Source organism: Spermophilus citellus (genome assembly GCF_964194105.1).
Source record: "Spermophilus citellus genome assembly, chromosome: 6".
Lineage (NCBI taxonomy): Eukaryota > Metazoa > Chordata > Mammalia > Rodentia > Sciuridae > Spermophilus > Spermophilus citellus.
The window spans coordinates 8,721,907-8,746,749 of NC_138187.1; the positions used below are offsets into that span (position 1 = coordinate 8,721,907).

Genomic DNA, 24,843 nt, shown 5'->3' on the forward strand with positions numbered 1-24,843 from the left:
CTGTAGAGGATAGAACAATTTCCACATATCTGATGATTTGGTTTCTAATTTTCCAAAGCCAAAACACTCCAATTAGACTGTGAGAAATAACACAATCCACCCAGTCCTGCAAAATCCAGCACAGCCAGAAAAATCAGCCTGGAGGCACAAACCCAAGTGGTCCAAGCAAGCCCACACCTCCCAGCAAGTGGGCCCAGGGCCCTCAGAATCACCACCAGGGCGGGATTGGCAATGAAAAGCATACTAAGGAACTGCACAGGCTGTACACAGATGTGGACGGAAGGAACCACAGCCCCCAGCCACAGTTCCCTAGAACGCCAAGAGCAGGCTGAGCAGCTGTGGAGAGCACCCTATACAGGGAGACACCCCCACCCTGGGTTACTCTCCTTATCACACATGCACCACATCTTCAACAAAAGTACCTGAGAAGCCAAGGGGCTCCTTCCACCATTCCCAGACCACACTGGATCTGCTTAGAGTGGCAGAGGCAACTCTCAAAAGCCTGGTTGAAGTTCACCTACTTTTGGCACGTATACTTCTTTCTAAAAGGCTGCAGAGCAGCTAGGCATGTACAGTGGGTTTTCCCTGCTGGTCCACAGAGAGCATGATGAGACACCTGAGCTGCATCAGCTAACGAACCCCAATGAACACCAAAGAGACAAGCTCACAACCAGGGTTCCTGAGCTCTCCGGGCAGGCAGCCCAGCTGCCCTTGCACCTGAGGAGACTTCATGCACTCTATTCCAGCTGTCCTCACTTAGACTCCAGGAGAGCAAATCCAAACCATCCCGACAAATAAGCAAAGACAAGATTCATACCATTTTCAAAACTCACAAGCACTTAGGAGACAGGAAAGGTATATAATAACTGGTTCTTCATGAACACCTGTGGAAGCAACTTCGAAGTATCTTAAATGCACAAAGCTGTTATTCTCAGTGTGAGTCAGCATCACCTCTGGGACCAAGCAAGGAGTTGTTGTTGTTGTTTGGTGCTGGGGATTGAACCCAGGGCCTTGTACATGAGAGGAAAACTGAGCTATATCCCCAGCCCCTGTATGTCATTTTTTAAAAAGTAAATGCTTAGCTATCAGAAATAGACTTAAATATTTATATTGGAAGAATAACATATGATGTCTGTGTTTTATTGTCTCCACTTTCACACATGAAAAACGTCCACTTTTTAAAACAAAGACTTTGTAAATCACAGAACTACATAGCTCAGTAGACCAAACTAGGAGGAGAAAGCTCAGAAGAGAAAGGGCATGTGTGTGTAAAGTGCTTGCATAGCATATGCATTTCTCTGTTAGGTCATAAAAAATGGGACATTCACTCCAGCTTCCTGCAAACAAAAATCTTGGAATGGAACTGCATTTTAACATATTTAGACCTTGGAGGAAAACTTGGCTTTGTAAATTCACTTCCTTCAGATTACCATCCAGTCCCAATCTCCTGTCCATGACGCTGGGTTCCCCATGCCCACTGTGGAATGAATCAACAGATGGCTTTCGGAAGAGCAGACTCGGCCTGAGGAAGAAAGCCTCCTGGATGGCCAAAACTGCTCCCTGGGTCCAGGCAAGCCACTGCTCCTCTTCCCCAAAGCCTCCCAACTCTAAGGGGCCCCTCTGGGCAAGAGGAGGGGTCCTTCTTGTCTGCATCAATTTAAACACCCCGTGTGCAGCAATGCCAATTCCCTCCCACACAGCGCGGAGCCCACAAACAAGGTAGTCTTTCTGCTATTAGTACTTGTACAGTCTGAAGTCATGAAATTCTGACTTTCCTGTGACAGTCATGAAAACAGTAGTTAGTTTCAAATGCCACAGCAGCAAGAATAGGCAATTTTTTCTATAGGCTGAGCTCTAAAGGTTGATTAGTGATGTGAATATCTGTAGTGCTGACAAGTTCAGCTTGAGTGGGGAGGCTTTGCTGGCTGGTTCATTCTAACAGAGATAACTGCAGTATTCTTAAAAATGCAAAGATGTTTGCTGTGCTATAATCCCAGTTACCTGGGAGGCTGAGGCAGGAGGATGGCAAGTTCCAAGCCAGCCTCAACAACTTAGTAAGTAAGACCTAGTCTCAAAATAAAAATAAAAAGGGCTAAGGAGTAGCTGAGTGGTAGAGCACCCCTGGATTCTACCCGCACTGGAGGCAAAGGAGAAAGGCATCTTTTTTTTTTTTTTTTTTTTTTTGGTACTCAGGATTTAACCACTGAGCCAGATCCCTACCTCTTTTTTTGTATTTTATTTAGAGACAGGGTCTCACTGAACTGCTTAGGGCCTCACTAAATCACTATAGCTGGCTTTGAACTCACAATCCTCCTGCCTCAGCATCCTGAGTCACTGAGATTACAGGTGTGCAACACCACACCCAGCCTGCAAAGATTTTTTCCCCCCAGTACCAAGAATTGAACTCAGGGGCACTCAACCACTGAATCATACCCCCACACCCCAACCCTATTTTGTATTTTATTTAGAGACAGGGTCTCACTGAGTTGCTTAGTGCCTTGCTTTTTCTGAGGTTGGCTTTGAACTTGCAATCCTCTTGCCTCGTCTCCCAAACAGCTGGGATTATAGGTGTGCACCACTGCACCCAGCTGCAAAGATATTTAATAAAACATTTTAGTGATGCTTACTATAAAACTCAAGTTGTTGGGGCTGGGGCTGGGGCTTAGCGCACTTACCTGATACGTGTGAGGCACTGGGTTCAATCCTCAGCACCACATAAAATAAAAAATAAATAAAAATAAAGATATCGTGTCCAACTACAACTAAAAAATAAATATTAAAAAAAAATTAGGGCTGTGGTTGTGACTCAGCAGTAGCGCACTTGCCTAGCATGTGTGAGGAACTGGGTTCAATTCTCAGCACCTTGGAATAAAATAAAAGTTTATCAACAAATTAAAAGAAAAAAAATTTAATTAAATTAAAAAAACCCAAGTCAAGGAGATTTAAGTCAAGGTCAAGGGCATACGTGCTTCCAAGTTCTCATGGCAGAGGATCTCCCTAAGAATAGATGGATACCCTGCCATGTGCTCACTAGGGAAGGCTGGCCTACATTCTCATATCAGGAAGAAAACAAAGTAAAGAAATACTACCACTCTGACCTGGGAACTTCTGAAAGTTGGATACCAAAGATAGAGGACCTATTAGCTTCCCCTAAGAGGTGGCTTTCTATACCTAGCTGTCTAGAGAGCTAGAGAGGAAAACAGCAGAAGCTCATCCCTCCAGCCTGAGTGAAGACAGCCTGCTGAAGGCTGCTGGCTTCAGCACAGGCCACATTGGGGTTCAGGGGCCCTGGACAGAGTCCAGAGGAAGCCTTAACCCTCATGGAGTCTGCTTCACATACCCACTAGAGCAAGTAAGCTGAAGGTCATGCATCAGGATTCATACTTGCTCTCTTCCTTTTTTGGTACTAGGGATTGTACCCAGGGGGACTCTACCATTGAGTTGCATCCCCAGCACTTTTTTTTTTTTTAAGTTGTAGTTGGACACAATACCTTTATTTTAATTAATTTTATGTGGTTGTGAGGATTGAACCCCAGGGCCTTGCATGTGCTAGGTGAGCACTCTACCATAGAGCCACAACCCCAGCTCCTCCCCAGCACTTTTTAACTTTAAGACAGTTTTTGCTAAGGTGCCCAAGCTGGCCTTGGATTTGAAGCCATCTGTCCTCAGCTTCCTGAGCAGCAGGGGTAATAGGCATGGCCGCCACACCTGGCTAGATACTTTACTTTCCTTTTAATTCCAGTTCTCTGAATGTACTGTCATCTCTAACCTTCCTGACGGTATGAATCTGCTTTTACTTTCCACGCTTTTTTCTGCTCTCTGCACTGACTCTGTTCCCTTCAGTGGCTTTGGCTGCCTCTTTTTCTTTCCTGTCTTCCTTGATTCAGGCTTTCCTCAGATATCTGAGGCCCCTGTCTGTCCCTTTTTACTGAAAAGTGGGCACTGGGGCTGGGTGTGAGGCTCAGAGGGAGAGAACTTGCCTGGCATGTGTGCGGCTCTGGGTTCCATTCCTAGCAATGCAAAAAATAAAAAGATTTCTCAAAAACTGAGTTGGGCGTGGTGGCACACACCTATAATCCTAGTGACTTGGGAAGATAAGTCAGGAGGATCCAAAATTGAAGGTCGGCCTCAGCAACTTAGTGAGGCCCTAAGCAACTTAGTGAGACCCTATCTCCTGGGCTTAATCCCCAATCCCACCCCTGACAAAATCTACCTACCCATTGCCCTAGCAATTCCATTTTTGAGGATACAGTACAAATCGTGCAGGAAGACTCAGCTATAAGAAAGAACGTAACAGTAAATAGAGGAATCCAAGTGCCAAGACAAAATCATGACCAAATACATTCTAGCATGTCTGTTCATGTAATGGAGAAACTCTCTGGCCATTAAAATTGTGAGACAGAAAAAAAGATACTGGCAGCCGGGCACAGTGGCGCACACCCATAATCCCAGCGGCTTGAGAGGCTGAGGATTGCAAGTTCAAAGCCAGCATCAGAAAAAGTGAGGTACTAAGCAACTCAATGAGATCCTGTCTCTACATAAAACATAAAATAGGGCTGGGGATATGGCTCAGTGGCTAAGTGTCCCCAGTAACTCCCCCTAAAAAAGGAAAAGAAGTAAAGATACTGATGTCGAGAGGTACTCACAATTGATTTAAACTAGGGTAAAGCTGTAAATTAATTATGACTCTGGTTTTGTCTTAAATAAATAATTTATTATTTTTTTTTAAAGAGAGGGGGGGGGACAGAGAGAGAATTTTAATATTTATTTATTTTTTCTTAGTTCTCGGTGGACACAACATCTTTGTTGGTATGTGGTGCTGAGGATCGAACCCGGGCCGCACGCATGCCAGGTGAGTGCACTACCACTTGAGCCACATCCCCAGCCCCTTAAATAAATAATTTAAAAGCTAGAAGGCTGAAGAGATTAACAATGCTAGACAGAATTTTTATTTTCTCCATCATTCTTTGTTTTTTTTTTTTTTTTTTAGTTGTTGATAGACCTTTATTTCATTTATTTATACGCGGTACTGAGAATTGAACCCAGTGCCTCATGCATGCCAGGCAAATGCACTTCCACTGAGCCCCAGCCCCAGCCCCTCTTATTTTCCTTTTTAAGTTTCTTGTTATTATATGAAAGGCAGCAGTTGACCAAAGAGAAGTGGTTTTTGATTCACACAGTGTAAATGCTCAGAGATTCCCCTGTAGGACTCTTAGCCTAGGAGAGCTAGCACCTACTACTGACTGAACCTAACTGATGCTTCTGCAGAAATGTAGAAAGGTCCCAAGGAGGGCTCCCAGAAGGAGGCTTAAAAGTTAGGCATAGGGGCTGGGGCTAAACAGGTTTGATTCGTAGCACCACATATAAATAAATAAAATAAAGATCTATCAACAACTAAAAAAAAAAAAAAAGATCAAATAAAAAAAAAAAGTTAGGCACAGGGGATGAAGTTGTAGCTCAGTGGTGCAGCACTCACCTAGCACATGCAAGGCCCTGGGTTCAATCCTCAGCACCACATAAAAACAAATAAAATAAAGGTATTGTGTCCAATTACAACTAAATATATATATATATATATATATATATATATATATATATTAAAAGAAAAAGTTAGGCACAAGGTGGACATGTCCAGCTACTTCATGCTCTCTTTCTCCTCACCATCCAAGGAGAGCTGTGTCATCAGGGACAGGGGCAGCTGTGCTGATAGGGACAAACCTTCTCATGAAAGGGCTTTTCATCTACAATAGCAAGAGAACTTTGGATTTGTTTTTCCTGGATTTTAGTAAAGCAACCCACGTAACACCACAATGAAAACAACTTTGTAAACACATGAGAAAGAAAGAAGGGTTGAGAGTGTGGGTGGAGCAGGGAGAGAGCTTGCAGAGTGACTTTCGACTCCCAGGAACTGCACCCCCCCAAAAAAAAAGATGATAGCCTGCTGCCCTTTTTGCTCAATGACCACCTGGCAGGGAGCAGGTAGATCCCGACCTCCTGCCCACAGGGGCCACTCACATGCTACCTGAGACCAAGCAAGGATGCAAAATTCCTTCTGAGATCACTTCTCTGCTTCGGGACTGCCCAGCAAATGCTACCACCCCTTCACAGAAAAGCGATTCTTCTCTACCTACTCTCTCAAGACTGCTCCTCCCAGTGGCGAAACCCACGAAGGGCTTCAGGCAGCTCAGTCCTGAGGGGTGAGCAGAAAGAGCAACAGCAGAAAAACAGTCAGGGTGGAGTCCGCCCTGTTCCCCAGCCAACCTTCTGCTCCTTTTGAAACAATGACACCCTTTATCAGAGAGAAAAGGCTCCAGATTGAGAAGAAAAAAAAAAGCTTCTCCAAATCACAGCCCATGCACCCACCCAGCATGCCCCAAATTTCCTGCTGAAGATGCTTCACCTGGGCTGGGCCTGGGCTGGGCCTGAGCTGGGCAGCAGACAGCACCCAGCCAGGGAGCCTCACCTGACAGGATAATGCCATAGGGATGTTGTCCCTAGAGTACAATTGGAGCTGGGCACAGGACCCACCTGCTCACCCAGTTCAGCAACAAAAGTCAGTGGCACCTCTCCTACCTGCAGGCCAGGCTGCCAGGGCTGTCCCCAGCAGGCAGCCCCAACCGCAGAGCTGTGGGCTTTAGGTCCCACAGGTCAGGATCAAACCTCAGCCTCTTCTCAGCAAGCATCTCCCTGGCCTCCTCAGAGCTGCCTGCCCCTAAGGAGCCTCTGCTCTACAGGGCCAGCCCCACATCACACAGAGCGGCCCCCAACACTGCCAAGTCCAAGCAATCCCACTGCTTTGGGAACTGCAAGGGTTTTCCTCCAGAGTCAAGATGGCCACCTCACCAAAGGGAAGTTACCCTGGAGACTGCTCTCTACCCAACTGCCCCCAGCCAGGTATGATGAAATGGTGAGGCCACAGCTGGGCCCCTCAAGTCTAAAAGCACCTCGAGTCATTCATCCAGGGTAAGCAGTACTGCTCTGGACTGGGTGCAGACCAGCGGAAAATCCTCAGACCTCACCAGCACCACCCATTTGAGACTTAAGAGGAGAAAAGCCCAGCGCTATTTGACAGGCCTTGCAGTTGTCTTAATGCCCTGGGCGCTAAGAACCTCCAGCTCAGAAAGATGAGTAAAGGCCCAGGCCACGGAGGGCTCCACTGAACCAAAGAACCATAGGCCTCCATCAGACCTGCAGCTCCAGCCGCCATCCCCACACTCGCGACACCCCACATAACTTTTACAGAAAGCGCCAAGCAGAGAGCTTATGGCCCACCCAAGGGCTGTGTCCTCACATGGAGGGAGGAAGACAGGAAGATGCCCACTGTAGGAATGCATACATGCTCAGGAGCAGCACAGGGCTTGGGGCTCTAGCCCAGGAAGGCTAGCACCAGCTGCAAGCTAGCCCCAGAGCACATGAGGGATCATGAATGCAGATCAGTCTGTAGGACAAGTTACAAAGTACCAAGCACAGGGATTATCACTACAGAGTATTACAAATAATTTATTTTCATCATTTGCCTATGTGCAACCTTTAAATAATCAGCAACAATGGGTTGAAGGGTAGGTTGGGGAGGTGAGTCTACCCCCAGCAATGTCTCACTAATGGTGTCTGGGGAGCACTCAACTAGGGCCTCAGACTGGTTTTATGAAAAGACAAATGAGAGTTACCAGGACAAGCAGGTACTGATTATGAGGAATGCATCTGAAGACAAATGGAGCCCTCTGGCCCTCTAGGATCGCAGAAAGGGGATGAGGAGCGAGAGCCACCAGTGCAGCCAGGGGTGGCCACCTCTACTGACTTGTTCCCCACCATCAAGGGCAATGAACCTCCTAGTCCTCCCAGTCCTCACCCAGGATTTCCACACACCCTCGTCAAGAATGAGCCTACTTCCCAGCAACCAGGAGAATTCGTGTCTCCTGGCTGTCTCTGAGAGGAAGACACACCTCTGACCTTCCAAGGGTCAACAGGTCCCTAGCCACATGCTACGGACCTCTTTCAGTCAAGAGAACATCCCTCAGACTTTTAGGTGCCCGCTAGCCAGGCCCAAAACATCCATGGCAGATCCATACCCAAAAAGCAGGATGGAGCAGAAGTAGCCTCCTGGGCTCAGCACTGCTCCTGAGCAGGGTAGGACACACTGTAGACTGGCCTCTCCCTGTGCTCCTGACTTCTGAAGAAAGCACTTTCATCCCCATGTGCCATCCAAGCTTCATAAGCCACTTACAGTGCATCTTCAGTAAAAAAGAGAAGCTGAGACTCCATGCAGAAACATGCTCAATGCTCCCAATTTCTGAAACTGTCCACAAGATCACCAGGTCTGGGGCTTGGACTATGGCTCAGTGGTAGAGCGCTTGCCTTGCACCAGTGAGATATTGAGTTCGATCCTCAGCACCACATAAAAATATATAATAAATAAAGATATTGTGTCCATTTACAATTAAAAAAAAAGGGGCTGGGGTTGTGGCTCAGTGGTAGAGCGTTTGCCTCGCATGTGTGAGGTACTGGGTTCGATCCTCAGCACCACATAAAAACCAATAAATATAAAGATATTGTTAAAAGGGGCTGGGGATGTGGCTCAAGCGGTAGCGCGCTCGCCTGGAATGCATGCGACCCGGGTTCGATCCTCAGCACCACATACCAACAAAGATGTTGTGTCCGCCGAGAACTAAAAAAAATAAATAAATATTAAAAAATTCTCTCTCTCTCCTCTCTCACTCTCTCTTAAAAAAAAAAAAAAAAAAAAAGATATTGTTAAAAAAAAATCACCAAATCATAGAGCAGATTGTTGACCAATAATGGCATCAGGTAAATGTGACAAATAATGTTTTGCAGTTTGTCTATATTTAAGAAATGAAGCACATTTACTGAATGTGCTGCTCACATACAAAAACAGACATAATTATGAGATTCCTAGCAGGTGGACTTTTTTCTCTTAATATTAAATGTAAGCCAGGTGTGATGGTGCCTGTCTATAATCCCATGGCTCAGGAGGCTGAGGCAAGAGGATCACAAGTTCAAAGCCAGCCTCAGCAACTTAGTAAGGCCCTAAGCAACTTAGCAAGACCCTATCTCAAAATCAAAAAAATAAAATGGGCTAGGGGTGTGGCTCAATGGTCAAGTGCCCCTGAGTGCAATCCCTAGTAACCAAATAAGAATATTAAATGTGACTTGACCAAGGGAAAAAAAACACAGGCACATGGCAGGGAGGAGGCTTCTGCAGCCTCTGGAAGCAGCATGCTGCTGGATCCCAGAGCACTGTGCACGTGCACGTGCACCTACCACAGGTGTCCCCACGTGAAGGGATGCACGTGCCCCACTGCTCTGTTCCTACCACTGCACTCTCGACCATACCCTCCAGCCTAGTGCTCTCTCCTGGGCACAAATGGCCCTGGATGTCCCAGAATATGTCCTCCTTCCCGCAGTCACTGCCCTGTTCCCCCTGCCCGGAGTTCCACCCTCAGTGGTCTCCCCTAGACCAGTCTGAGCCTACCCTGTCATTCTGTCCCTCTGCCTTCCTGAACATCTCCCTCATCCACTCCTGTACTCTCCAAACTGAGCCACCTTTTGAAACCCTACTTCTTACTAACTCCCCTCTTCTACTTAAACTCTAGTGCATTCTAGACACTCTGGAAAGAGATCTGCAGCCTTGGTCTGCCACACCTCCTGCAGGCTCTCTATCCTTTCTTCCAAAGTGACCCTCTTCTCTGTGCAGCCTCCCCACAGGCTACGCCTCCCCCTGGAAGGTCCCTTCCTCTGCCTCACTAACGTTCCTTAGCTTCAGGATGTCAGTTAAGAAGTCACTTCAAAGAAGAAAAAAATAGCTCTTTTCTGGGATCTTTCCAGAGAAAGTAGGTTGTCCATGGTCAAGCGGCCTTGAACAACCTCCACTTTTGCCCTCACTGTCTGCAGTAGTTTGCAGTGGACAGTCCTACTCACTCTACTCCTCCCACCTTTAACACTGCCCAACACAGGAAAGGTACTCAAAAGGTGCTCACCAAAAACACTTGCTGAGCAGGGCTGTGGATGTTGCTCAGTGGCAGAGTGCTTCCTAGAATGCACCAAGCCCTGGATTCAATCAATTGATTCAATCAATTCAAACAGAGAGACTTGACTTAAAACAGAAAATTAAGGGCTGGGGTTGTAGCTTAGTAATAGATTATTTGCCTAGCACCTGTGAGGCACTGGGTTCAATCCTCAATACCACATAAAAATAAATAAGTAAGGGGTTGGGGTTGTGGCTCAGCAGTAGAGCGCTCGCCTCACACATGCAAGGTCCTGGGTTCAATCCTCAGCACCACATAAAAATAAATAAATACAATAAAGGTATTGTGTCCAACTACCACTAAAAAAAATATTTTTTTATATATATATATATATATATATATATATATATATATATATATATATATAAATTAAAAAGGGCTGGAGCTATATAGCACCCCCAGCCTCAATCCCCAGTGCCAAAAAGAATGCTCTGAAATGCTCAAAAAGCCTGACTTCTCATTCAAGCAGCTGCAGTTCCAAGGTCCAAGACAGCCTGGATGTCACAGCATGAAAACTGGGTTCTGCCATAGCTAGGAAGAGCAACCATAGTCAGAGGTACAGGGCAATGTTCCTAACAAAAACACAACTGCCTAACAAAACTGGGATATCCTAGAGCTACAAAACCTAATGCATCCATGTGGGCTTTGTCACTATGGAAATGTTCACACAAAAACGACAACAAAAAAATGACTTAGAAATCACGTGCTGAAAGGTTTCATGAAGACCACCTTCAGGCGAGAAGCTAAAGTAGCGCAGAAGAGTGCCACTGCCTGCATGTTCCCAGCTTGTGCCGCTTACAGCACCTACTCTACTTAGATCAGTGGGCCTTGGAGAAATCATGAGGAAAAGATATAAGTGCCAAGCTCAGTGTGACAGGTGGACATGTGGGACACAGGGAAGGGCTTAGGCACAAATGAAGGGGGTGTGCTCAGACAGATACCTTCATGCCCTTCTGAAAACCCCCTGGAAAATAACACCAAAGAGACACCAACATTCTGGAAAATAAACAGGAAGGGACAAGTGGGCATTGCACATGGACAGTGACCAGCACAAAACCACAGGCCCAGCCAGGATCAGCAAACAGGGCAGGCAGCAGGCATCACCTAGCATCTACACAAGGTCCTCCCAGTCTCCCCAGGCAGTGGCTGTTCTACCCTACAGAGCAGAGTCAACACAACCAAAGGTGCTCCCAAGGCCAGAGGGGTAGATGGGAATCTCTACCTGGAAGAGAGGACAGCACAATAATGGAGGAGTCCAGGAACACAAGTTGACCCAACCCCAAGCAGAGGCTGGAAAAGAAAACCAACCAGGAAAACAGGTGATTACTAACTACAGGAAAAGCGAAAGGTTGTGCTAGAAGAGAAGTGATCACAGCACATTCCATGAGTTGACCATGAGCAATATTAGCAATCAAAACTGGATAAATAGAATGCTATATAACCAAAATTACAATTAACTCCAATGAAAAAATGGACAGAAGGGAGTAAGTGGGTGTGCCTTCCACAGAACAAGCTGACAGAAATCTAAACCGGAGGACAAACGCAAAGAACATTCAGAGAGAGGGCCAAGAGTGTCTGGGAGTGGAGGAGGGTGGAGCAGGTGCAGCCTGCTGAATGGGGTGCTGCACACTACCTCACTGGAGGGACTTAAATCACCCCAAGTACAAAAAGAGCATGGCAAATTGAGGCTGGAGAAAACCAAGGAAGGTGTGAGCACCAAGGTTGCAGGCCTCTGTGTGGCTAGAGAGAGTCTCTCTGCAGCCTGGAGGCCTTGAGGCACTAGCAGAAGTGAGTGCCTTGAGGCACTGAGGCCTGGATGAATTCAGCAGAGTGAGGGAAAAGAACAGCACAGAACAGGACTTGGGCTGAAGGCCAACCATGCCTGAGCACACAGAAGGAGCTCTCCACCAGCAGATGAAGACCAGGAGCAGCAGCATCACAGGGCCCTGATGGCCTCCAGACACTGCTATAGCCAAGCCTACGAATCACTCTGGCAAGCCCAACATGGGGTGCAATGACTCCTGCGGACCCTGGTGTCTGGTGTGGGGGAGAGGGGGTCCTGCAAGACCAAAATGAATCTTGTGACATTCTAGAACACTTTGCTTCCTCTTCTGCTTACTCTCACAAATGTGCAGCAACTTTCAGGAGCTCTATGACACAGCAGATGGCCTGCAGAATCAGGCAAGGTGCAGCTCTCCTCAGACTGCATAAATGTGAAACAAGGTTGCTCTCCCCACCAATTTTATTTTAGAAGCAGTCATGTTTCATACAAATGCCATTTATGTTAACCTGTAATGGGTTATTATTTTTATTGATTTCACTTATTTATTGCAGTACTGGGAACTGCATCCCAGCTTTTTATTTTTTACTTTAAGATGAGGTCTCTCAGCTGAGGATATAGCTCAGTTGGTAAAGTGCTTGCCTCACATGCACAAGGCCCTGGGTTCAATCCCCAGCACCACAAAAGGGAAAAGAAGAAGAAGGAAGGAAGGAGGAAGGAAAAGGAAGGAAGGAAGGAAGGAAAAGGAAAGAAGAAGAAGAACAAGAACAAGAAGAAGAAGAACAAGAACAAGAAGAAGGGTTCAGCTAAGCTGCTTAGAGTCTTGCTAAACTGCCCAGTCTGTGCTCAAAACTTCCAATCCTATTGCCTCTGTCTCCTGAGTAACTGAGATTACAGGTAAGTGGTATCACACTCAATATCATTATTGTTTTTTGATGCTCAAAATGCCTCAGTTTGGCCAAGGGAACTCCTCTAAGTGGCTCTTTTGTTGATATGTCCCCCATCAATTTCTGATCACTTTCTTGTTTTCTGGTACAAGAAAATTCACACTTGGGGCTGGGGATGTGGCTCAAATGTGCATGAGGCACTGGGTTCGATTCTCAGCACCACATAAAAATAAAAATAAAGATATTGTGTCCACCTAAAACTAAAAAATAAATATTAAAAAAAAAAGAAAAGAAAATTCACACTTGCCTGCTCAGAGCCTAGAATAAGTCATTTATTTATTTATTTCTCTAAGGCTCCCTGGACCCCTTAAGAGAAATAATTTTTGGTACACATCACCTGGAGAACAGGTAGGTGTCACTGCTCCTGGACCTTCAATATTTTTATCATAACTGATACTGATACCTCCAATTTAAATCTCAAGACCACAAGGTTCTTCCTCATTTTTTCCATACCACATTTTTATCTTCTTTCTCCAGGGAACCCTAGTTCCCAGAATCAATATGTTTATTACCTTCTCTACCCTAAAACATATGGGGAAGAATTTTAGGTTCACTACCTGACATGGCTATCAACAACAAACTACTGTGTAGCAAGTTTCTTTGTGTTCTTTTGAATGTATTCTACTAATCCTAAAGTACTATATCCAAGTTGCCTAAGTTACTTTAAACTATGGGTCATATGTTACTAATTCAATAAACGTTTAGGTTCATTTGTTTCTATTTTAATTCACTTTTAGATTTTTTCCCTATCATTGTACTTTGAATTAGTTTTGAATAGGTAGAGTATTTGCATGGATCAAAACCCTAAATTATGTAAAAAAAAGTATTCTCAAAGAGAATTTCATTCATATCCAGACCCCATACACTGTTCCCCTACGTACTCAGATGTTACCTTTTTGAATTAAGTTTCTAGTCTATCCTGTCTATGTTTCTTTCCTCCCCCACCCCCAGGGATTGAACTCAGGGATACTCCATCACTTTTTTATTTTGTGACAAGGCCTCACAAAGTTGCTTAGGGCCTCACTAAATTACTGAGGCTGACTTTGAACTTGTGATCTGAGTGCCTCAGTCTCCTGAATCGCTGAGATTTCAGTGCCAAGGCCTGGTACTCTTCCTATTTCATTTTCCAAAAAGAAGCAAATGAACTATTTCCTCTTCTTTCTTATTTCACATTCTTTCCTCCTAATTTTTTTCCTTAGTCTGGCCTCACTTGGTTGGACATCTACATGGCCCTCCTGGGGTGACCACTGCCTCAGGCAGGTCAGGATCAGAAGTGGGTATCAAGGAAAAGAGAGGCCTAGTCTGGGGCATCGGGGTCACAAGCTATGGCTTCTTGCACATCCCAGCCTCCTCTGCCCCAGCACTCGGGCCTAACCACAGAAGCTTGGCCTCCACTCTCTTGTCTTGTCTTTAACTGGTGGTGTGAACCATTTTTAAGTGCACAGTTCCCTTCCACTTCCACTGAAAGGCTCCTGTTAAACATCCGCCCAATGACTGCCATCTATGATGTCTCTGGGAATCGTGATCCCCACTCTTTGCTCCCACAAAGATGCCCTAATGTGTACTCCCTTGTCACTTACTATATCCTTACCTCCTCCCAGTTTACACGAAGGCCCTTCCTGTTCTCTACAGCTGCAAGTTCTCGACCATGAGACCTGGATGAGCATCTAGATGGCTTCAATGTTTTACAGCACAGATAATGCTATGGAGGTACATCTTCAGAGTAGGTTACTAGGCATGATATTGCTAGGCCAAAAGGTAAATGCTCACAGACATTGAGAAATCCTGCTGCAAAGGAGCAGTGGGCATGAACAGCTCTAGGCACCTTTAGACAACTTATGTAAAAGTTTGTTTAAAAATCATCAAAATCAAAGCCGGGAACAGTGATGCATGCCTGTAATCCCAGCAACTAGAGAAGCTGAGGCAAGAGGATCACAAGTTTAAGACCAGTCTGAAACTAGTATCACAGCCTCCGCCCCTAAAATTTTATCAAATAAAAATTAATACTGTCTTCAATAAGCATCTGTACATGCTAATTTGATGTTCTATATAATTCTTTAATTTACTGGAAAATCTGAGTTTCTCTAGATGTGCTCTGTGTATCAACAGAAACCTTAATTAAGTCAAAGCAAAAACATGCAAATGTTTTATCTTCAGAGCTTAAGACACAAGCATTCCTTCAAGACTCGTCACATGCATGATTTTCACATTGTATACATTCCATCAGTTTAGCACACTGCTGTATTCACTGGTGAGTGCCAGTCAATGAGGCTAGTGTCTCTATAATTATCACCTTCAAGGATTACACAATAATTTTAAGGGGCATCTAAACCTCTTGTCAGGTATTTCAGATTGTTTCTGGACTTTAAACAAAATGAGCATGTGGAAGGGAAGCAAGTCATGAGCTTGGTGCCCTTTATAGCACTGTCTACAATCTCTTTCTGTAAATTGGATTGTAAACTGCAATAGTCCTTAACAGATAATTCCGAATCTTCCTAGGGACAAGTAAAGCTTAGGCTTCCATTAAAGTATATGTCTGAATTGATATTCAAGTATACACTCTGTTTGTTTGTTTGGGGGGGGGTTACTGGGGATTGAATCCAGGGGCACTTAAGCACTGAGCCACATCCCCAGCCCTTTTTGTATTTCATTTAGAGACAGGGTCTCACTGAGTTGCTTAGCACCGCTGCTGCTGAGGCTGGCTTTGAACTCATAATCCTCCTGCCTCAGCCTCCAGAGTCTCTGGGACTATAGGTGGGTGCCACCACTCCCAGCCAAGTACATATTCTGAATTGATAATAGAAATCAAACACAAAAGCCGATTCAAACTTGGCTTGGTGGCACAACACCTATAACCCCAACTATTCAGAAGCTGAGGCAGGAGGATCCAAGTTCAAGGTCAGCCTCAGCAATTTAATGAACCCCTATGTAAAAAAATAAAATAAAGCCAGGCACAGTGGCACATGCCTATAATCCCAGTGGCTTGGGAAGCTGAGACAGAAGGATAGAGAGTTCAAAGTCAGCCTCAGCAATGGCAAGGTGTTAAGCAACTCAGTGAGACCCTGTCTCTAAATAAAATACAAAAAGTAGGGCTGGGGATGTGGCTCAGTGATCAAGTGCCCCTGAGTTCAATCCCCAGTACCTAATAAAACAAAAAAGGCTATGAATGTAGCTCAGTGGTAGAGCACTTGCCTAGCATGTGCAAGGTCCTAGGTTTAATATCCATTACAAAAAAAAAAAAAAAAAAGCAGCAGCAGCAGCAGATTCAAAGCAACAGCCATGGGAATTACATCGTTTTTTTGTAACATGAAACACGTTATATGCATCTTAATTTACATATTAATGTGTAAGTAGCTATCTCTGGGTGATAGGAATACAAGCAATCCTTGTTTTTTTCTTAATTTACTGGTATTGTTTAGCTTTTGGAGATCAAACCCAGGGCCTTGTGCATGCTGGGCAAGAGCTCTACCACAGACCCACACTCCAGTACTAGTTTGTGTCTGTGTGTGCATGCATGCATGTGCCTACAGTAATGGGGCTTGAGCCCAACCCCACACCTTTTTATATATTTATTTATTTTTAATTTTTTAGTTATCAATGGACTTATATTTTATTTATTTATATGTGGTGCTGAGAATCAAACCCAGTGCCTTACATATGCTAGGCAAGCACTCTACCACTGAGCCACAACCCCAGCCCCTTTTTATTTTTTATTTTGAGACAAGGTCTCACTGAGTTGCCCAGGCTGGCCTTGAACTTACCATCCTTTTGCCTCAGCCTCCCAAGTCTCAGATTTCAGGAAGGTCTCACTGGGCCTGGCCATAGAAAGGCATTTTTTGAGACACAAACAATGCCCCATAACCCAAGCCCAATCAGGAACGTCAACTGCCCCTTGGCAATTCTGTAATTCTGTCGACACCCAGACCCAGAGCTATACACACCTGCTGGCTCACATAAGTTCATATACTTCACTTCCACTCACAGCCTAGTCCACACACATACTCTCATTCACACACTCACACTCAAGTCCAAAGTCAGGGTAGAGACTAGAAAGAACACTGAAGCAACGAAAGGCACAGTCCAGTATCCCCAGGAATTGCCAACTGCCCACTGGCAGGGGTGCAAGAATGGGAAACAGGAGACCAGCAGGTGGACACTCCTTCACCAGCCCATTCCTGCAAGCACTGAGGAGGATAGGCAATACCCACCAAGATTACTGAAGGGTGCTCAGCACTCAGTGGCAGTTTTCTGAGAAGAATCAGTGACTACTAAAATGCAATAGGTTAAGTGAGAATAAAAATCAAATGTGAAGAAGGTCTTTAGGGTTATAACTAATTCCTTTCAGAAGGCAGAACAGAAAGGAACCAACCCCTCCCCACACGCAGATTTCACATTACGACCTCCACTGCATGACAGGTTGGTGATCATTATCAAGGCATCAGCCCCCTCAGTGTGAGGACTCCTGTCAATGAGGAACCTTCAGAGAAAGTCAAGGCCTTGAACTTCACACCCACTTCCCAGGCACATCTGACTATAAATCCTGGCTTCAACATGCAACCATAACCCTCCCCTGTGGCTCTTTCCCCCTTTTATCTCCACACAAACCTAACACTGGGTCATGTTACACCACACTTGATCCACCAGCTGAAATAAGGAGACCCAAACGCCCTGCTGCTGCTCAGAAAGAGGGACAAGGCCCTCTGTCTGTATTATAAATGGGAGCCACTCCGATTAAAGATTCAGATAACCCACTTAAATAATTTACAATCCTGCCTTCATAAACAGGCTACACAAAAGACACTGGACATGCTGCCTCTGAAAATTAGACAAAACCCAAGATAATCGAGTTGCTACCATCAAAGACAATAATGTGATTGGCCTAGGAGTCTCACAGTCAGTATTTTGAAATCCTAAGGTAGAAAGTACAGAAATTTATGGTCTTTACTGTTATTATCTGGCTTATCTGAACTGTCCCTAGGGATTTAGAAAAGTGATGAACCTTTAAAAAAGAACCCTTATCTTTTAGATATATATACTGAAGTATTTATGGATGCAACTACATGATGTCAGGAATCTGCTTCAAAAATACAGGGAGGTCCTGGGCGCATTGGTGCCCACCCAGTGACTCAGGAGGCTGAGGCAGGATTGTGATTTCAAAGCCAACCCTAGCAAATTAGCGAGGCCTTGAGCAACTCAGCAAGACCCTGTCTCTAAATAAAATACAAAAAAGGGCTGGAAGTGTGCTCAGTGGTTAAGCTCCCCTGGGTTCAATCCCCTGTACCAAAAATTAAAAATTAAAAAACAAAACAAAACAGGGGAGGAACTGGGCAAAGCAGCACATGCCTTTCCTCCCAGTGACTTGGGAGGTTGAAGCAGGATGATGCCAAGTTCAAGGAAAACCTTAAAAACTTAGCAAGCCCTGTCTCAAAATAAAAATTAAAAGGGCTGGGGAAGTAGCTTGGTGGTAAAGTGCCACTGGGTTCAATCCCCAGTACCGAAAAAAGGGAGAAGAAAGAGTTTATAGATAAAGCCAGATTGCTGAAACTGTGGAGACTAAGCAAAGGCTTGGAGCTCACTAAACTATTCTGTCTAATTTAGCATGTGTTTCCATTTTTAAAAGTTTTTAAACTGGGCACAGTAGTGCATGCCTGTAGTCCCAATGGCTCTGGAGGCTGAGGCAGTAGGACCATGGGTTCAAAGCTAGCCTCAGCAAAAGCAAGGCGCCAAGCAACTCAGTAAGACCCTGTCTCTAAATAAAATACAAAATAGGGCTGGGGGTGTGGCTCAGTGGTTGAGTGACCCTGAATTCAATCCCTGGTACCAAAAAAAGAGAGTTTTTAAGTAAACTAGGTTTGGTGGTACATGCCTGTAGTTCTAGCAATTCAAGAGGCTGAGGCAGGAGGATTGCAAGATTTACTAAATTGCCAGCCTCAGCAATTTAGCAAATCTCTCAGCAACTTAGTGAGACTCTGTCCCAAAACTTAGGAGAAAAAAAAGAAGGACACAGCTCAATGGTAAAGTAACTCTGGGTTCAATTCCAAGCACCAAATAAATAAATAAATAGATCTCAAGATATCTATCATGGGCTGAGGTTGTGGCTCAGTAGTAGAGCGCTTGCCTAACATGTGTGAGGCACTGGGTTCAATCCTCAGCACCACATATAAATAAATGAATAAAATAAAGGTCTATACATAAAAAAAAAAAAAAGGTATCTATCATGAGGGGTACCACTCCTACTTTTCTCTAAACTATTCCACTATCAAATATTTCTGGTCTTTGCTCCTCTATAATGTCTTCTGACTTGGGACTGGGAAAAAAAAAAAGCAAACCTGAGTGGTAATGCACAGATACAAAAAACAACCTCTCATTACACTGTACATTATCTGATCCAAAATAGTAACTAAGATAGCTCAAAGGAATGGAGAGCTTCTCACCACCACCCTGAAAACTTATCCAGTTCTGGGCACCTAAATCAGCCTGTACTGCTTCTTATAAGCAGTGAGAGAACAGACAGAAGACCACACCACAAGATCCCCTCCACACTCCCAACCCACCAAGTGCTGAGACACGCACTCACCCCCTCTTCAGGTTCCACCAGGAACCATCAAGCAAAGAATTCTGACCCATTTCTTCTTTGTGATTACAAGCTCAGTCCCAAACAGAAATCCAAAATTTGTTCCAACAAGATCAGCTGGGAAGATCATGACAAAAAAAAAAAAAAAAAATGCTTCTAAAGAGAATTTTACAGAAGTCAGTATGATGAAACTTGGCAGAACATATTCTGAGCCACCACACCTAAGAAGCCAGCTATGCGTGAAGAGCCAATAGACCTAGTTCTTTCCCTGCTCTAGCACTATCTGTGGGTCTCTGGGAGAGCTACATAGCCTTCTGGGCTTCCAAGCATGTGAGCTGCAAAGTGGGGATGAATCCTGCTTGCCCAGTTCCCACCTTGGAGAACCATGGCACCTATTCAGTGAAAACACAAATGGGCAGTCAGGTAAAGAAAAGCAGATGTGCAGCTGGCCTGACACTTCTGTGTTAAGGAAGCAAGAGGAAGTTTGGGGAGAGACACATCACCAGTGGCAAAAAGGAAAGGCCTTAAAAGAACCTGGACCAGCAACCACAATTCAGCTACCTCCACAGAAAGTCATCAGTGACACATTTCTGCCACCTAGACCCACCCGAACAGTATAGTGCAGCCCAGAGTTAAGCAGGTAAGCACCTGGCCGACCTCCATACTGATGTGCAGGAGGTTGTAGGCCTCAATGGTACTGTGGGTACTGGGGTAAAGGGGGGGATACATGGGTCCCTTAAGAGTTTCTTTTTAGTTCTTTTTTGTTGTTGTTTATGTTTTTGGTACCAGGGATTGAACCCAGGGGTGCTTAACCACTGAGCCACAACCCCAGCCCTTTTTAACATTTTATTGAAGACAGGGTCTCACTGAATTGCTTAGGGCCTCACTAAATTGCTGAGGCTGGGTTTGAATTCACGATGGTCTCCCTCAGTCTCCCCAGTCACTGGGATTGAGTTCTTAATGTTGCCTGGGCTGGGTGATGGGGCATGACTGTAATCCCAGCGAATAAGGAGGCTGAGGCAGGAGGATGGTGAGTTCAAAACCAGCCTCAGCAATGGACCAGCTAAGCAAATCAGTGAGACCCTGTCTCTAAATAAAATAAAAAATAGGGTCGGGATGTGGCTTAGTGTTGAGTGTCCCTGAGTTCAATCCCCAGTACCACCCCGCCCCCAAAAAAGAGTTATGGTTGACACCCTCAGCAGCAGTGTGTCAATTTTACCTCTTGAAGACTCCTGGCTCCAACACCCATATGTATTTGAACACCCTTAACAAATGTTTGCATGTGTAAGAAACATGAAAATGAGCAGATCAGCACTTTGGGGATTTCCTATCACTGGAGCAAACCTTTAAAAGTGGACATGGTCTCCTGGTTGATGTCTCCAAGTCTTAAGAATACACACAGCCTGATGTCACCTCCACCTGAACTCCAGCAAGTGCTGAGGGAGACAGGAAGAGCTCAGTCTTGAGATCAGTGTCCCCAGCAGTCACAGGCGGTGTGCGTGGGACCCTGTGCGCACCTGGCATCCGCTGTCCAGCTGAGCATCCAACCCCTATCACAAAGGTGGACAAGGCCCTGGTGGAGTTCTGCTACACTTGGCACGTGGCCTTGGGCTCCCGTTCCTCCCTTCCCGCAATTGCTCACGGAAGGTACAGAAGGGAACATTTTTTATTCCTTCAGTAAGCGCTGTCTCCCAGACTAGAAAAGACGAAATCTAGAAGGACCAGTGCCAAGCATGCACAGCAGCCACCGCGCTCCAAACAGGCGGCTAAGGGTCTGGCCTCTGCGGTGCTCCTTCCAGCTGCCCAAGGTGGGCACCGGGGGCTCAGCACGCACGCTGCTGGTGCAGGTCCAGATCCGGGGAACTCAGCCCAGAAAGGAAACGCCACCCGAGCTGAGCGAGGCCGCCCTGTTACCTGCTCTGCCCCGTAGACGGTGGCGAACTGGACGAAGTCCTCCATGCGGACGAAGCCGTCCCCATCCGCGTCCAGGGCGTCGAACACAGCGCGGAGGCGCGCGTCGTCCTCCAGGCCGGCCGCGGGCTCGCCGGGTGGCGGCGGCGCGGAGCTGGGGTCAGCGGACGGGCCGGGACGCCCCTGCGGCCGCTCGCCCACCGCGCGCGCGAGAGCTGGGCACGGGCCGCGGCGGGAGGGCGCGCAGAGCGCACGGTCCCCCGACTCCGCGGCCCCGCTCGCCGGCTCGCCGCGGCCCGGTGGGGAGGCCGGCCGGCCCGGCTCCATGCTCCGGCCGGGCCGAGCTAGGCGTGCGGCGGGCGCGGGCGGCAGACAAAGGCGCTCAGGGCGCGGCGGCGGGCGCGGGCATCCCCGCGGCGGCGCGGGCGGGCGCGCGCGGGGCGCCCGGGTTGCTCGGGCTGGCGCTCGGGCCCTGCTCCGCCCTCGCCCATCCTGCCCGCGCCTCAGCGGCCCCCGGCGCGGCGGCGCGGCGGGCGCGGAACCATGGCGGCGGCGCGGCCGGAGGGCGGAGGGCGGAGGGTGGGCGGAGGGCGGCCGCGGGGCCGGTGGCCGAGCGGAGGCGAGAGGACCGGACGAGAGATGCTGAGGTACCGAGCGTGATGTCGCACGGCCCCGCCCCATGCGGTTAACGTCAGCGCGCCGCGCCTGTGTCCCCGCCCCGCCGGCGGGATATAAAAACGGCGGCGGGGGCAGGGCGGATGCGAGTCTTGGCGGGATCTGGTAGCAGTCTGGGTGGTGCGGGTGATTGACCGAAGGTGCACGGTCCTTGCACGTGACGACCCCAAAGGGCCAGCAGAGGCGCTCACTCCGGGCTCCCAGGTAGGTGCAGGGAGCGCTGCGCTGCAGGCGCCGCGCAGAGGTCGAGTTGCTGCAGAGGTCTCGCGGGAGGCAGACGGAGCACCTTCCGGAGTGTGCGGGCCGCACAAATGAGGCCACCTGACTCGCACCTCAGCGTGCGCGGCGACGGGCTGAGGCCCTCGTTTTAAATCTGTTCACGGGATTTGTATTTTGGCGGGGGGAGTACCCAGGGGCACTTTGCCACTGAGCCACATCCCCAGCTTTTTATATATATTTTTTTTATTTTGAGACAGGGTCTCGCTAAGTTGCTTAGCGAGAAAATGGCAATAACTCTTAAGTTGCTGAGGCTGGCCTGAAACTTGCGATCCTCCTGTCTCAGCCTCCATAGCTTCTGGGATTACAGGCATGAGGAGCTGATCTCTCTGGTCAGCCTCCCAAGCCCTTGGCTGTCGTTAGCAAGTGGCCTCTGTCCCTAGTGTCACTGTCATCAAAGGGACAAGGTCATGGACACCAGGCATGGCAGTGGCAGAACAGGTGAGCATCCCCCGCCCCCAGCAGGTAGCCAAATTTAGCGTTCCTGAGCGAGTGTGAGCAATATTTTTCACACTTGGCAAACAGCTCCAGGTGTGGTTTCCTAAACAGCTTTGGCAAGAAACAAAGGAACTGAACATGCTTCCAGGTGTACACCCCAGGAGCCTGCTAATTAACTGAGTCATCTCCCATGGCAAAATTCCCAACATGTAGCACCAGACTTGGTGAGTCTGGCTTTGAGAAAAGAAAGATGAGACTCAAAGTCAAGGGTGAAATGTTTTCTCTCATAAGCGGAAGCTAAATAAAAAAAGGGAGGGGTCTTGAAAATAAAAGGGAGATTAGTACAGTAGAAGTACACCAAGGGGGAGAAAGGAAGGGCGGGAAGGAAGAGCAGGGGAATGAAATTGACTAAATTATTCTAGGTGCATGTATGAATATACCACAGTGCATTCCAATCTTAAATGTAACTATAATGCATCAATTAATGAATAAATGACCAATATTGTAGAGGAAGGGTAACAGACCAAGGAAGAGAGAGAAGGAGGTAGTCCAGGGGGATTGAAATGAAAAAAACTGTTATGTGCCTTTATGAATATGTCAAAATGAACCCTACTATTATGTATAATTGTAATGTTCCAAATCTCTTTTAGAAAACAAAAAAGTAAGGAGGGGTTCCCTTCTCAAACCTTATTGCCATTTTCTAGTAAGAGATGTGTCCATCCATGAGGAAGATGCTACATTCAAAGAAAAAATCACCCCCAGTTTTGTCAAGAGCTGGGCTTTAGCCAGGTAGCAGCCTCAGAGGCAGTTGTAATAAAGGATCAGCCTTTGTAAATGGGGTGTAGGTAAGGTAACAGCTCCCTCTGATCCTAGGTGCTAGATTCTGAGGGACAGGTGCTCCTGCATGCCAGTGCTGGAAAAATGTCCATTGCTTACCTGGTAGACCTGCCCAAGTGGAACCACCACGTGGAAAGTATGCACCTTCCTGCTAAACCGCCACGCTTGTGATCCCAGCCACTCCAGAAGCTGAGGCAGGGAGGTCTCCAGTTCAAGGCCAGCCTCAGAAAAATAGCAAGCGCCTGACTTAAACTAAAAAATTTAAGTCAGTAAATTAAAATGCTTTAAAAAAAAGAGCTGGAATGTGTCTCAGTGGTTAATCCTGAGTTCAACCCCTCATACACACAAAAGGTCACTGTGTGAAAGATGAAAGGCACAGGTTCCTGTCCTCTGAGAGGACCCACCCTCTCCCTTGAGAGTGTACCCCTTCCCCTTTCCTATTCCTTCTAATAAACTCATATCTATAACTCTGAAAGAAAAAAAGGCAACATAAGAAATGAAAAACAGGGTTGGGGTTGTGGCTTAGTGGTGGAGCGCTTGCCTAGCATGTATGAGGCACTGGATTCGATTCTCAGCACCATGTATTAATTAATTAATTAAAGATCCATCAAAAACTAATAAAAAAATTTTTTTTAAATGTAAAACAGGGCTGGGGATAGAGCTCAGTTGGTAGAGTGCTTGCCTTGCATGCACAAGGCCCTGGGTTCAATCTCCAGCACCAAAAAAGCGGGGTGACTCATAGTAGGATAGGGAGGGAGAACATGGAAGGATTAGATTAATTCTAGATAGGAAGAGGGGTGGGAGGGAAAAGGAGGGGGCAGGGGATTAGCAAGGATGGTGAAATGTGATGGTCATCATTATACAAAGTACATGTATGAAGACTTGAATTGGGTGTCAACATACCTTATATACCAATAGAGATAAGAAAAATTGTGGTATATATGTGTATTAAGAATTGTAATGCAGGGGCTGGATTGTGGCTCAGTAGTAGAGCGCTTGTCTAGCATGTTCGAGGCCCTGGGTTCGATCCTCAGCACCACATAAATAAAATAAAGATATTGTGTCCAACTACAACTAAAAAATAAATATATTTAAAAAAATTGTAATGCCAAAACAAAAATGAAGTACATGTATAATCGCATAAATTGGCATGAACATACTTTATATAGAGAGACGAAAAATTGTGCACTATGTGTGTAATAAGAATTGTAATGCATTCCACTGTTGTGTATTTTTTTAAAAAAATATTTATTTATTTTTTAGCTTTCAGCGGACACAACATCTTTGTTTGTATGTGGTGCTGAGGATCGAACCCGGGCCACACGCATGCCAGGCGATCGCGCTACTGCTTGAGCCACATCC

The 24,843-nt window shown here is 46.4% G+C and overlaps 1 protein-coding gene across 3 annotated transcripts in view; it reads right to left on the reverse strand.

Moving 5' to 3' along the window:
• Positions 1-21,911, reverse strand: part of RAB11FIP3 (RAB11 family interacting protein 3) — a 60,961-nt gene extending 39,050 nt beyond the window's left edge. The window contains exon 1 of one of the 3 annotated variants that reach the window (XM_081299842.1): positions 21,259-21,911. In XM_081299842.1, coding sequence (XP_081155968.1) covers positions 21,259-21,582 — 324 coding nt within the window. In that variant the 5' untranslated portion in view covers positions 21,583-21,911. The remainder of the gene's footprint in view (positions 1-21,258) is intronic. The other 2 variants (XM_081299841.1, XM_081299840.1) reach the window with 2 other exon arrangements.
• Positions 21,912-24,843: the final 2,932 nt, after the last annotated feature.